General features: G+C 37.7%; 1 protein-coding gene across 3 annotated transcripts in view; it reads right to left on the reverse strand.

Moving 5' to 3' along the window:
* LOC137945298 (cullin-associated NEDD8-dissociated protein 1) overlaps positions 1–12,160 on the reverse strand; it is a 44,618-nt gene extending 32,458 nt beyond the window's left edge. For 2 of the 3 annotated variants that reach the window (XR_011110976.1, XM_068791115.1), the window contains exons 1-3: positions 11,999–12,160; positions 10,332–10,401; positions 10,024–10,193 (exon numbers count right to left, since the gene is read on the reverse strand). Coding sequence is in view for 2 of the 3 variants with exons in the window: in XM_068791115.1 (XP_068647216.1) it covers positions 10,024–10,193; positions 10,332–10,367 (206 nt within the window). In the remaining variant the exon portion in view is untranslated. The remainder of the gene's footprint in view (positions 1–10,023; positions 10,194–10,331; positions 10,402–11,998) is intronic. The other variant, XM_068791116.1, reaches the window with a different exon arrangement.
* Between the last annotated feature and the right edge of the window lie 2,716 nt (positions 12,161–14,876).

Below are 14,876 nucleotides of genomic sequence, written 5' to 3' on the forward strand. Positions count from 1 at the left end.
TGCTTAATACAAGCACTCGTTGGAAAGCTTCCCTAGAATAACTCTGTTTCCTTTCAACTTCTTTTTCTGCAATTTTTGGCTCCCCTACCTCTTATTCTCCCATACCGGTTGGTATATTTTCAGGGTTTTCTCTACTGGATTTCTGCTTTTCTTTGTTTCCATCTCTGGGTTCCAGCTGTATTCCCCTTTCCTCCATGCCGTGGGTACTTTTTTATGGATGTTTTGCTCCGGGCTAGTGATTTCCCAGTTGGTCTTTATGTGAAATTGGAGATAGAAAGAGAAGTGAGCATTAAGGATGATTTGTCCAAGCTCAGAAGCCAATCTCATGACTTCTCTCAACAAAACTTGTCACCTCCAAATCTGTTTCAGAAAGTAAATGAGATATATTGCTTGCTAACAATCCGTCAATGTTTATTTGGATATAGCAAAGGAACAAATAATCACTTGGTGTTTGATGAATATGATGTTTGTCGGGGTTGATTAGTTGAAAGGAACAAATCTTTCTGCAGAATCTTCCTAAGGCCAGGAAATGTCTGTCATTTACTTATCTGATTAGAATTGGTCTAGGTAGTTGGTTTATGCCTACCAAAGGGTAAAGCTGCACGTATGGTTTTAGACAGTGGCATCTTGTCTATTGTTGGGCTCTGATTCCATAGGAAAGAAGAGCCCTGAATCGGAAGGAGCTTTAAACTTCCTGAGCTTTGAACTTTCTGAGCTTGTAGTTTGAATTTGTGTCGGAAATCAATGCTTAACTTGAGTCTTATATCTTCTTTCTGCTAGCCCTTTCTCATTCTATACTTTTTTGAACTTCAGTCATCCATCTTCTCCCTGCTGGCCCTTTCTCATCTTTTAAGCTTTCTTTCTTCGAAAGGCCTCTAGCGTCTCTCATGAATTACAGCAACAACAACAAGTATGCCAGTAACCAGAGGAAGGCCGGGGTTCTGCTTCATTTAAGCTCATTGCCGGGTCTGCATGGTATTAGAGATTTCGGCTACAAGGGTTTCTAAGTTCTTAGATTGACTTCAAGACTCTGCAGTTCTGCTTCTTCGAAGTTTATGTTTAAGCACCGTCAGAATGTGTTCAAGTGCTACCTTTGATTACATTCAAGTGATGTATTTACAAAGGAATTGAACTCTTTGAAATATATCTTCTCCCATTCTCCTAGTCTATTTCAGACTATAAAGAGAACTCTCTTGTGACTAGGTGCATGGGAGTGATTGTGTCCCAGGATATGCGTTGCTGCCCTTAAGTAGGTGGTTTTCCCACACAATCCTTTTTTATTTTTGAAATAAGATGTGTAAGCTGTATTAAAAGAAAAGAGAGATTACAATACCTTGCTAAACAGGGCCTCCTTCCACAACAAGGTGTTGGAGAGAGACGCCTAGTTTAGCCTGGGCATCCGCTAAATGATTAGCAGATCTAGGAATATAATTCTATTTACAATTGAAAGGAGAAATTAAATTACATATATCGTAATACATATCCCAATGCCGCCACAAAGGACGATCTTTATTTGCGCACCAATTGATAACAACTTTTGAGTCACCTTCAATACAGAGGGGCCCAAAAGCACGGCTTTTGAAAATCCAAAGTCCGTTTAATAATCCAGTTAATTCAGCCGTTGTAGAATCCAAATTTCCAATTGGCCTGGCATAAGAAAAAAGAAGAATCCCATTTTCATCATGAGCAACTCCACCAAAACCAGCAGGGCCCGGACATCCGTACGCGCTACCATCAAAGTTCAAATTAAAACGGCCAATAGGGGGAGGGGACCAACTCACCATTAGAGGGGGCCTTGCTGGATAGGACATTTTAGCTACAATGTGCCAGTTTTCTCGGAAGTTTGACCCTCGATGATCACGAAATTCCTTTTGCAATAAAATCCACGAAGTAACTTGACCAATAATTTTTTCAACCAATATTTCTTTAGAAATAAACTTCAGGTTGAATTTTCGATTATTCCTTTCTTTCCATAATGCCCAAATAAGATGTCCCACACAACAAAATATTAATATTTTTTCGAGTTTTGGTAGGTTGGTATTTGTGATTGAGAGGATGGTAGAAGGGAGATTACGAGAGGAACAGAATTGGAAACCGATTTTGTTTAAAAGGCTGGTCCACACAAAAAAGGCATACTCGCAATGTAGGAGGAAGTGGGTGATAGTCTCTGTAGAAGTTTGACAAAAGGGGCAAAGAGGATCCGGGACATGGGCACCTCTTCGAATTAAAGTGTCCGACGTAAGGGCTTTGTTCCCACACAATCCTGTTCATGTTCTTCCTACTTAATGATTGTTATATCTATTTTCCATTTGAAATCATATGTTTTTCTATTTTAACTTTAAAAGTTTCCTTAGTTGCATCAGCTATATGTTTCTACCCTTTTTTTATGGTGTCCTTTAGTTAGGGTTTTGCCATCTACTCCAATCGAGGCCTCTTATCTAGCATGTCCACCTTAAGAGAATTCCTTAAGCATCTACTGGTCAGATTGAACTCCCTTTCTCTGTGCGTGAAATTGAAAAGGCTACCCTTGGCCTTCCTTGTGATAGGGCTCCCAGTCCTGATGGCTACAATGCAGAGTTTTATCGACACTGCTGGCCTACCATTAAAGAAGAAGTTATTACCATGGTCCATGACTTCTACCGTCGAGGGATTACTTACTGTAGTATTGGGGCCTCATTCATTGCCCTCGTTCCCAAAAAGTCAAATGTTGAACAACCCTCGGGCTTCAAGCCTATAAGTCTCACCACAAGCACCTATAAGATTCTCGCTAGCTTAAAGTTGTCCTGCCCTTGGTCATTCACCACAGGCAAAGTGCTTTTATTAAGCTCCCTTAGTTTGTCCTCAAATTGGACTTTGAAAAGACTTTCAATAGGGTCAATTGGCGGCTCCTTGACCACCTTCTCACCAGAATGGGTTTTGGCCAAAGATGGCGTTTTTGGATCCATAGCTGCATCTCCTCCGCCATGTATTCTCTTCTCAACAACGGTATTGTTTATGGTCTCTTCAAGGGGTCTTGCAACATCCGACAAGGCAACCCTCTGTCCTTGCTGTTATTCAACGTTAGAGTATCTCTCTTCCTTGGTCTACTTGGCCAGGAGAAGGGGTGGTTGCTGCCTAAATCTGATCTTGCGGAGTTTGACATCTCTATTCTACAGTTTGTTGATGACACGATATGCTTTGGTGTGGGAACTATGGACCAGGTCAGAAAACTTCTGGCCCTTCTGGGATTATTTGAGGTTTCATCGGGTCAATTGATAAACTGGAGGAAAACTACTCCCTTCGGTTATCACATCGACCCCAAGACTTTTTGGGCATATAGCAGACTTCTGAGGACTACTCCATCGACCTACCTCGGCCTACCTCTACTCGACAGCAGACCGAATGCCAACCATTTTTTTCCTCTAATTGAAAAGTGTGAGCGTCAGTTGGCTACCTAGCATGGCAATTTACTCTCCACTACGGGAAAGCTCACTCTCACAAGGTCTTTTCTAGTGGGCATCCCAAATTTTATCTATCTTTCATGCATTGCCCGGTCTCTGTTTGCAAAAGAATTGACTCCACCAGGAAACACTTCTTATGGCGAGGATTCGAGGACTCCTTTCGCTATCATCTGGTCAACTGGAACGAAGTCTGCTTGCCTCGAATACTTGGCGGGCTTGGTGTCCGCCCCAAAAAAGAAATGAACCAAGCCCCCTTCCTCAAGTGAATTTGAAACTTTAATACTCAACGAGTCTCCTGTTGGAAACCCATGGTGGCTTACAACTTACAGTGCCCTCATCCTTGGTGGTTTGAAAGGGGGAGGCACAGACGCCTATCCCCTATATGGAAATCTCTCATTCCCCTGCTCCCTCTCTTCAAGAGTGCCACCTCTTTCTATGCGGGTAACGGGCATAGACTTCATTTCTAGCGTGATGCATGGTGCGGGAACGAACCCCTTACGGAGGCCTTCGGTTCTCTCTTTGCCATCACTTCTAGGCAAGAGGCCCTCATTGCGGATGTTTGGCGCAACCAATCTTGGGACTTTCACTTCAGGCAGGGCCTCCGTGATGGTGAGACCAATGACCTATGTGCACTTCTTGATAATCTTCCCCTATTGTGGTCCAGGAATGCATTCCAAATAAGATTGTTTGGAAGCCGAACAAGAGCAGCCTCTTCTCGGTGGCCACTGCGTACTCTCACAATTTTTCATATGGACAACTATTAAGGGGAAGATTCTTACCGTTGACAATTTATCAAGAGGGGCTTTTCAAGCCCAAATGTGATTTGCCCTCTATGCAATGCATGCAATGAATCAATCTAGCATGTCCTCCTCCATTGCAATTATTCTTGGAAAGTCTAGATGAGTGTCTTCCAAAATATAAATCTTCAACTCGCTCTCCAGCATGACCTCATTGGAACCATTCAGATAGTTAGAGATACCCTTTTTTCCCAAGCTTGGAAAGATCCTCCTATCTGTCTATCTTGCCCACATGCCCTGGTGCATCTAGTTAGAGCGCAATAATCGGCGTTTTAACTGCAAGTCCAGTAGCATCAAGCGCTCTATTGAGTTGGTTGTGGGTCATATTACCAGTTGGCTTCACTCTCGTCGAGAATTCTCTACCCTTATGGGAATGCTGCTTCGTAGTAACTGGTGAATCTTTGCTCATATGGCGGGCCCGACAAAGACTCCTGGTCTGAATATTTTCAAGGAGCAACTATCCGGACATCTTCTCATTGAAGAAGACTCTAGTGTCATTATTAGCTGGGGGTCGCGATTGGCTCCTCCCCCTTGGCGTCACTGGTCTACCCTGCATTCCATTTCTGATGTTATAATTGTTATTTCATGTTCCTGGAACCATGTAATCCGTTTGGCAAATTCTTTTGCTAATAAGTTAGCTAAATCTGGGACCTCTCTCACTGTATGGTCTTTTCAAGACTCAAAGAATCTCAAAACTTTGAAGCTCTAGAATATAGCATTGAAGGATGAAAAGTTCGAGCCATGGGAAAGTTGCTCCTGCAAGAGTATTTTTTATCTAGTATGTGTTGTGAACAGAACTTGAGATGCAGAGCCCAGACTTGCTTTCGTGTTTTTCTTTCGCCAAGAGCAGATTGGAGAGAAGGAAAGGAGGTTCAGACTAGGCTCTACTTTGGAAGCTACTGCACTCCCCCTCCAGGAGGATCCATCTCTTCCACTTATAGATGGTGGTGGGCCTTTTTTGGTCTCACTTTCTGAGAATCCTTGGGACATCAATGTCTTCGTGAGTCAGGGATAAGGATGCTGGTTCTTATGGCTCAGCAGGTGGGCTGGCATGCTTGCCCTCGGTATATGCTCCTTCTCTGGTATGATATGTTAATAAAATTATTTTTTGGTTTGAGGAAGATCGCACAAGACGATTTGGCTTGGGGTCTCCTCTCTTGTGTTGACTTGCTTGTCTACATCGGTTGTATATCTTCAGCATCGTCAACTCCCAAAAAAATTGGTCACTCCTTAGAAATTCCCTTGAGGAGTCACTCCTTAGAAATTCCCTTGTGGTCATACTTGGTCGAACTGGTTTGCTAAGTTTTTTCCGTTACATAGTTACAGTCTCCTTATTATTACATGCTTGTTATTTTATTTTCCTTTTATCCCTCCATAACCCTTTTACTCTGTTACCTTTCTCATACCATCCTTTTCTTATTTTCATTTACCCTTTTAGTCCAACCCATTGGTGTGTTGCTTAGGTTCGTTCTTTTTTACAAGTGTTTTTAAGTCCATTGAGAGTTTTCTACTGGTGCCCTTACATGGGTTCTTTTATTGTCGTCCTTTGAGTGACAAGCATTACCCTATTTAGTGATTATTATCACTATTTTATTTGAAATCTTATGAGGTCAGTTTCAACTCTTTTTATCACCCATATTTTTAATTTTTTGAGAGTTTATGTCTACAACACAACTTTCACACGGAATTCTTACACATAAAGAAAATAAATGGGAAGGAGGTGCAACCATTGGAGCACTCAAATTTTTATGCATATGGAAAATAAGAAGAAGACATACATCAAATTAATAGAGTAAAGAAAGTGACTAAGCTTGATTGAGCTAGTAGAATCCTTCATACTTCTTCTATTCCCCCCCACAAATTGGAAGTCGATCCCAATTTGAAAAAAATAACTGTAGTAATCTCCTCTATCAAGGTGTCCCAAGGAGAAGTATGGGTGTTGTTATCATAAGAGAAAAAAAAAATACAACCTAAAATGAAAAATTTCACGTATTGTGGTAATCAAATTTTATGTAACCAGGATATTTAATTCAAGGGGAGTACAATATGAAGAATTTTTTTCTTGAAGACCAAGAATCTTTTAATTACAAGCTAAAGTCTCACAAACTTAAGTGGGAGTGTTGAAGAACACCTATGGAAGAGTCTTACATGACTCTCATAGCAATAAGTCTCCAAGAGCCAGAATTACTATGAAATCTAATAGGAGACTCATGGAAGGAAGTCTCATAGAAGAGTCTTATTGTGCTCCATTATAATCAAGTCAATGAATTATTTCTCTTTTCCAAAAATTCAACACAATGCAAAACAAATTTGGCAAACACAAGTTTCATAGAAAGAGAAATCAACATTTGAAGTAACAAAGTTGATAGCAGAAAGTTTCAAACGACAGCAGAAAGCTTCAATTTGGGAGACAATTTGTACCATCAAGAACAAGAATTTATATAAAAAATTATATGTCAAGATAAAGCTCTATGAATCTGTTTTTTATCCCAAAAAACAATTTCTCAATTTGATTTTTCCAGAGAGAGATATTGACATCGAAAAAATCAAAAGTCATATTGGAAGCTTGTTGCGTGCGGAAATCCGAATTTTAAGCCCAATTTTTTTCCTTCTGTTTTGAATTGCTATTATTGTTTTACCCAAGTCTCCTATTTGTTTTCAAACTATTATGCAAGTCTCTACCAATAAGAGTTTCTTTTTCAAAGTTTCCTACTTAAACTTGGAGTTTATATTGTTTTCTATTTCAGGAAAGTTTCCTATTTTGATACTAACAATAACATGCAAGCTATTTGTCCTTGAATACTGCCTAAATCTCAAGTTTCCTTCCTTGAGCATGAGTTTCCCTTTTCATAGGAAATTTCCTTTTAGAAAAGTTCTCTTATATTCTGGACATGCAAGTTTATCTATCATGTTCGTTTGGGGTCCTTGGGTCTTCTAGCCACACTTTCTTTTTCTAACTGAACTACTCTATAATTGTTGGAACACCAAGTTGTTTCTTTGGACATCTCCATACACAGTTTTTTTTTTATTTTTTTGAAATGATCTCCATACACAGTTGTTAGAGTGTTATTCTCTTTAGTTGAATTATGTGTTGTACTTTACTTTTAGGTTGGTTGTTGATCTGTTTTGAACTTTATCATGCTTTATCTCACTTATGTCTACTTTATTCTTGTTGTTCAATCTTATCAAAAGCCCCTAATTTCTGGATCTTTAGTCAATTTTGTGGTTCACATGATAGTCCAATCATTGGTCAATTGTGGTAAACTTTTTGCTCCCAATTTAAGCTACTTTCTATGACAAAAATAAATAAATAAATCAAAGGCCATTAAAGAAATCTGGTTCTTTTGAATTGTTAATCCCTCTATTGTGTCAAAACTGGTCACTCTCATTAATCTATTGATTTGATAAATGTCTCCTAATAAAGTCATTAAATTTAGAGACTCTTTCGAAGTATTGAGTACTATTACATTATATGTCTTCTTCTTATTTCTGAAATTTCTAAATTTAGAGAGTCGTTAAAGTATGAATTTTGGTATCTTTCACTTATATCTTTGAGTTTATCTAGTATTTTTTCAATTTGTCATTATTTTTCATCATTTAGAGTAATGCCTATAGACCCACTACTTACAAAGAACAAGAATGTGTCCAGCATCCAGTTTGAGTTAATTCTTTTATTCTTTATCCAAGTGGTGTTTTTGAGTCACCCTTAAAGTGAGTTGACTCTTTTCCATTGCCGTAAAATAGTTTCCATACTTAACCCTTTTGTTTTTACTATTGTATAGAGCCTTGTCATTTGGCTAGGAGTGATTTTGCAAAATCTTCACTATTATAACAGCTCGTCTTCCCAAACAGGGGAAAATATTAATATCTTGTTGTGTTGGGCATCTGGAATTTGTGAAAAGAGAGAAACAACAAAAATTCAATCAAAAATCTCTTCCATGGAAAATCCTATGTGACAGAATCATAGGGCAAGTGTCATCTTGGGTACTCTTACGAATGGAATTTTGTAACTTACATGGATCAAACTTGCGCGGAAACTAGCGACTTATTGCAGAAATGTCTTCTCCGAGTAAACCTCCTGAAATGGCAATTTGATCTAGACCTCCCGTAGGGCAATTCAAAATAAAGTTCGATGGAAGTGCGTTTGGATGCCCCGGACCTGCTGGATACAGTGGAGTAATTCATGATGAAAATGGGAACCTTCTTTTTTCATATGCGGGTCCAATTGGGATATCAGATTCAACAAGTGTTGAGTTACACAGGTTGTATAACGGGCTGAAAATTTTTAAGCAAAAGCTAGAGGGAGTTCTCTATGTTGAAGGCGACTCAAAAGTTATTATCAATTGGTGTACGAAGTCTTCCAAGCCTCCTTGGCGTCATTGGGAGTTATTTAAAGACATTTGTACTTTAATTTCCCAAATTCAATGTAAGTGGAATCACATTCCAAGATCTGCTAATTATTTAGCTGACACTCGAGCTAAAAAGGGTGTTTCCCTCCAACAACTTGTTGTGGAGGAAGGCCTCTTTAATTAGGTATTGTATCCTCTCTCTTCTTTGCAATATATTCACACCTTTCTCTCAAAAAAAAATTATTGAAGAAGGTAAAATTGAAGATTGAAGATCAGAAAAAATTGCCAATTTGTTAAAAAAAATTATTTGCAAACTGAAGTTATAAACACTGGCTAGAGAGGGAGTGTTGAAGAAATCATAACAAAGAGTCTAAGACGCATCTCATGTAAATCATTTCTCACAAGCTTCAAGGGAATCTAAGATGAATCTCTTGCAAGACAAGTCTTATAAGAGAAGCAAGGTCAAAAGAAAAAGCTAGACTAAAAAAGGATGTTTCCTAGTTGTGCTTTGTCTCTTTTATATTTAATTTAGCAAGTTATAGTTTGGTGTGAAGGGTAACTAGGAAAGTTAACTTTTTTTTTTCTTTTGAAAAGATGTATTAATAAAACAAAAGAAAATTACAAAGTTTGAGGGAGTATTTCCCTTACAACCAGCGATTGTAGGGTAGCTCCCTGCCTGGCAAGTTCATCTGCCGCTGAATTTGCGGATCTCGGAATGTGGGTCCAACAACAAGAAACAATTGAGGTAATATCTAAAATTTCCTTAAAAATATCCCAATGTCTCCATGGAGGAGAAGACACTTTCTCGCACCATCCAATCACCACTTTTGAATCCCCTTCAACTTGGAGGGGCCCACTGCATCTATCTTTGAAAACACGAAGACTGGAGAGGAGAGCCTGTAACTAGGAAAGTTAACTTAGATTCTAATTAACTTCATTTTATTAATATAGGGCTATCTAGAGGAGGAAAAACATACAACACATGCTCTCTCTCTCTCTCTCTCTCTCTCTCTCTCTCTCTCTCATGTTTTCCTCATTCCTCAAGCACGCCAACCTAATGAAATTTAACACCAATCTCTCTCGCATATTTTTTTAACGTGAAACTCTCTACCCCTCTCTTTCATTTTATCTTTCGCTTCTTTCTCTCATTCTCTCTTTTTCCTTTTCTTCTCTTCCCATTTTACCGCAAGCCACCTTACTTTAAAACTCCAGTTAGTAACCGTCCATCAGATAGTTTAGAACACACAAACAGTAGCATTTGGCAGCTAGCCTATTGATGACCTCATACAAACACAAGCAAATTCAGAAAATTATTTTGAACGTGAAATACAAAAAGGAAATACTGTACTTGCAACAATCAAACAAGTTCTAATAGTAAAATGAATGCAAAATCACAACCCATTAGCAATTGAGTGAAAAAAAAATGTAAAGACAAACCATTTGACAGCCAGTCCTGAGACATCACCAGCTGCATCGTCAAGTTGCTGCAAGACAGTTTGGCATACTTTTTGCTCCAGTTCTGCATCTGCTTTGAATCCTTCCTTAGTTAGCTCATTTAGTAAATCTGAAGTTGCCATGTATCTGTAATCCTTATCTTTTCCCGTCATCTGACAACAAAAAAAAAGTGGCATAAGGGTCATAGAGAGAATTTCTACCACAAAGAGAAATTAAAAGCAAAATATCTCTTAACATATTAAATATAAAAGAATAACTTGCCAAATAGAAAATAATCCCTTCAAGCACACCTTTTCTAATATACTGTTAATAGCTATGTTTGACATTTTGACACAATCTGTTCCAGACACAGCACTCTATCTGCAGATAATGGACAAAAACCATCAGTGCTCCACTAGAAGTAGAAAGGACTGCATGTATTTGTTTTCCCTGTATTTATCCGCAAAAAACAGCAATAAACGATGAAATGAAGAGTAACTAAAGAAACAAATATAATCCAAATAATATGTTAGCAATGACATTCTGGGCCATGCAGAGCAATCAAGCACTCATGCAGCTCTCCAGGACATATCATAGAGCCATCCATGCATCTAATAAGGCTATGGGCCTTGGACCTCCAGCACATGCCATCCTCCCCAAGCTCCATTGTAAGAAGGCATGGGAATACATCATAAACTTGAATGACAACCCACCCCTGTAACAGCGGAAGAAATCCTCCCCACCAAGGGTAGAGGAAGCTAAATTTTGACAGGTAATCACTTGGAAATCCATGTCCAGCAAGCTTTGGTGGAAGCCTGAAAGATCGAAATGGATCCATTATTTTTCTCTACACAGGACCCCTTGGGGACAGCCATTCCACAATGCCCAGGCCACTGCACTCCTTAATGGCACATGAATAATCCACTGAATCATAGAGGCAGAATCGGCAAATGTAATCTCATGGGAAGCTGGGAAAACTAAGCCTGCATGGAGACTAGGCTAAATATTTGATGCAATTACATCTCTCCTCCACATGGCAGATTTAGTGGAGACATATACCCAGATTGACAATTAGCCATTCTGATTTTGTCAAAGAGGGAGTTTCCTGAGGCCATCTAGTTATTCAAAGCTCCTTCCCCCTGTAATCTGGGGATATCTCCCCTCTTGTACTATGCATATTTACCTTTTCAAAAAAAACATAATAATAATTAGCAATGACATCTATATCCTGATCTTAAAAGTTTTCTGCTCAAGATCCAGACCACTTTATGCAGGTGATCTATCAATGGTTGATAACAACTTCAGTACTTTCTATGCAACTCAAAGTTGCAATTCAAATAGTCCAGAAACGGCTACAATGAAAAATTATGGACAAAAGGTTTTATTAAAAAAAAATTAAAAAGGCATTTAGGATGAAGCACATTTCGGTTAATAAAGTGGATGAGACTGATTTGAGGTCCAACGAATCACTTAAAATAACTGAAATGCAGTACTTTACAATAGAAAAGAAATAGAAAGATAAATATCACTTTGTTCTAAATAAACAGATAATTTTACAGACACACGAATGAAGAACTTGAAGAAACTGAAGCGCAAGTGTACGAAAAACATAAACACATCAATCTCAACAGAGCAAACAGGGATCGGCACCATGATACACATAAACACACATAAAATGCATTAAAATAAATGTTCGAGACAATTACAGTGAAATTAAAACCAGAAAGATGAATGTCTTGCAAAAATATTGAGTACATCAAGCATCGGGCAACAGTAACTAAGAGAAATGCAGCAGAAACTCGAGCGATTAAATATAATAAAAAACGCAAGCAAAAAGAAGCATTGTGGACAGTTAGTCTACTACATTATGTGGTCAGTTTAGTGAGACCACGGACAGTAAATGTCTCATAAAATAAACTGGAGATCGAACAAACAGAAATTACAAAAGTTGACGGAAGGAGAAGGTGAATGAAAACACCTTACAAATTTCAGGTTCGTAATCCACAGAAGAAAAAACCTAGCTTTTATATTAATCTCTTTCCCTTCGATTTTTTTTCTGATCGAGAATCGACAAAAATTTTGAAACTTCAATGAGCTGAAATAAGGAAAAGAAACCCTTGTAAGAGAGAAGGCGGACAGTCTGAAAATGACCGAAGCAGCGAATTACCGATTTTATATGAAGTTATGGAAATACAGGTAAAAATATCTCGTGGGACAAAACGGGTACTTTATGCAACAGTCAAGCTTTTCGGTTTCGGCCTCGCGGAGGCACAGACATTTACTTTGCGAACCGGTAAAGCAGTGAGCTTGCATTTGTTAACTCCGAAATTTGAGTTTTAGAACCTTATAAAGAAGGGTGACATGGAACCAAGCTAAACTCGAACTTATATATATTTGACTTTAGTTGTATTTGAATACTTCAAACTCGAGCTCAAATTCGAGCTCAGCCTCAAACCTAAAATTATAATTGACTTTGAGTCTAAAGATTTTAATCGAGTTTGAGTCTGAGTTCAAATCAGGTTTCCAATATATATTTAAAATTGCAAAAAAATAAAAAAAATATTATGATGACCTTGGTACCATTAAACTACAAGGTATCATAAAGTAGTCAAATACTTTGCAATAGAGTATACTGATTTATAATAACCAACTTAATAGACCTAAAAGAAAGAGCAAACACCTCCATCAATAGTGTTTATTCTATTAGCAGACAACAATATTAGATGTTGAGGAACCCAAAGGGACTGAACGATCAATCGTCTATGAGGTTTAAGGTAAATAAAATCAACTATCAACAAACTAAAGAGGGAATTGACAAGAGAAGGTATTTGTTTTAAAAAATCTATGCTAACAAGCCGAGATTGAAAAATCTCGACTAAGCCAAGGTTTTTTCGAGTCGAGCTTGAATGGTTGGCTTGGGCCACTTGAGGTGAAAGGGATTTGGATCTAAAATTTTGGTATTATTCAAAAATATTTATCCACTGGACCTTTACCGGATATCCAAATAAGTTCCGCAAGGGGATCGGAATAAAGACAGGGATCGGGGAAAGATACGGAGGTGATCTCAAAGGTTCGACTCATCGAGGCCTTACTGAAGTTGTTTTTCTTTGTATTTTTGGCTTCGGTCTCCCATCTCTAATTTCTTTTTCTGCTTGTCCTTACTTTCTTCGGCTTTTCTTTCCCTCTTTACAGCCCATCAACTTCTTATAAGTTAAAATATAACCCGTTTCCTTCAAAAAAAAAAACATTCATCTTCAAATGTCACTCTTGCTTTTTATCTTCATGATTATAAGTTCATTTGTCGTGAATTAAATGGTATTGGTCATCAAACAAAAAGTTGTTATTAATTTTTTTTTTATTCTTGTCCAGACTTGAGGAAATATGTATTTCTTTTTTAGGATTTGGATACTATCCAAATCTGAAAATTATCTAATCCAATCAATATCGATTAACTAATATTCTTTGATAATCCTTAGATATTCATGTTTTGGATGTCTAAAGCTTTGTAGAGGGAATGGATCCAAAATTAAAATATTTGGATTGAATTTGGTTCATATACAGCCCTAGTTTTTTTGGCATCGAATAATTTGCCACTCCCACTTCTATTCACTATGATGCACCAAACAAGTTATGTTAGTATTGCCAAGTAATCTCAACTAGGATCAAGTGGACGAAAAAGTATAAATTCGTGATTAAGATTTATCGAGCACATTTTATCTTACTACTATTGATGGTTATTAGAGAAGATAGATACTATTGTAATAACAATATTATTCATGCATTAGGTCATATAATAATTTCCAAATGAGAGTTATCTTAGATGTTGTTTTTGAGTAAACACATTTACATGTTATGTATTTCTAAAAGAATATTGTCACGCCCCTTTTATCCCACTAGCATAACAATAGGGCTTAGGAGACTTATTCTAATGAGATAAGTACAAGAATATAACAAAAAGGCAGGATACAAGTTATATATATACACATACAAAATTACATAACATATACAAGACAAGTTGTTGGTTTTTTACAGGGTATTCACCTCCATCCAACTTGAAAACCAAATTTCTCTTATAGTACAAAAGCACAACTCCTTCCCCAACCTACCAAAAAATTCTTGAGGTAGACTCTAAGTAACCCTGAGTCATTGACAATATTCTAAAATAGTTTAATCCGCCTCTTCCTCTTCGAAAAAAAAATCATACACGGGAGTGAGCGATTGCCCAGCAAGTTTTGCTCCTAAGCACCATGCAATTCAAAACATGAAGAAGGATTCTATTACTCATTTCCAGAAAAAAAAAAAAAACTACTTGTCCCTAGAACCTTCAAGGAAGGTAAATGTGCACTTGCAGAATTGTTTACTTCCCTTCCAATGACACAACATTTATGAAGATATTTTCTTAACATCAGCAATAAGCAATTTAATCAACAAGGGCATTTAATCCATCATAGATGTCTCAATTATATTATGTATCCACTTGATAATACTCAATTGTCATTTGACATAACATTCACATTTTATAACACAAAGGCGTATAAATACTCATACTATAGGTTTTATATACATACTAATGATTTCAAACAAACCATCGTCGGTTACCCAACCAAGTTTTGACTCCTCACTATAGATGGGACACTTGGTTTCCAAACTTGGGTTCGTACAACCCCATTCCTTATAACCTAGATCGATTCCTTATCCTTCAATCAGTGTCCCTAAAAAAAGTTTTGATCTCCAGTTTGGCCTTTCAAACAAAATTCACATCATCTTGTCAACATCTTGACAAGGTCCACATAACCCTCTTTTGGTTATGTAGTTGAGGTCCAAACTCCCTACTACAGATGGGGAACATTCACAAT

This window comes from Aristolochia californica, unplaced genomic scaffold (assembly GCF_029961685.1).
Source record: "Aristolochia californica isolate CCGP_79_NKW_82.1479 unplaced genomic scaffold, dmAriCali1.0.hap1 SCAF_12, whole genome shotgun sequence".
NCBI lineage: Eukaryota > Viridiplantae > Streptophyta > Magnoliopsida > Piperales > Aristolochiaceae > Aristolochia > Aristolochia californica.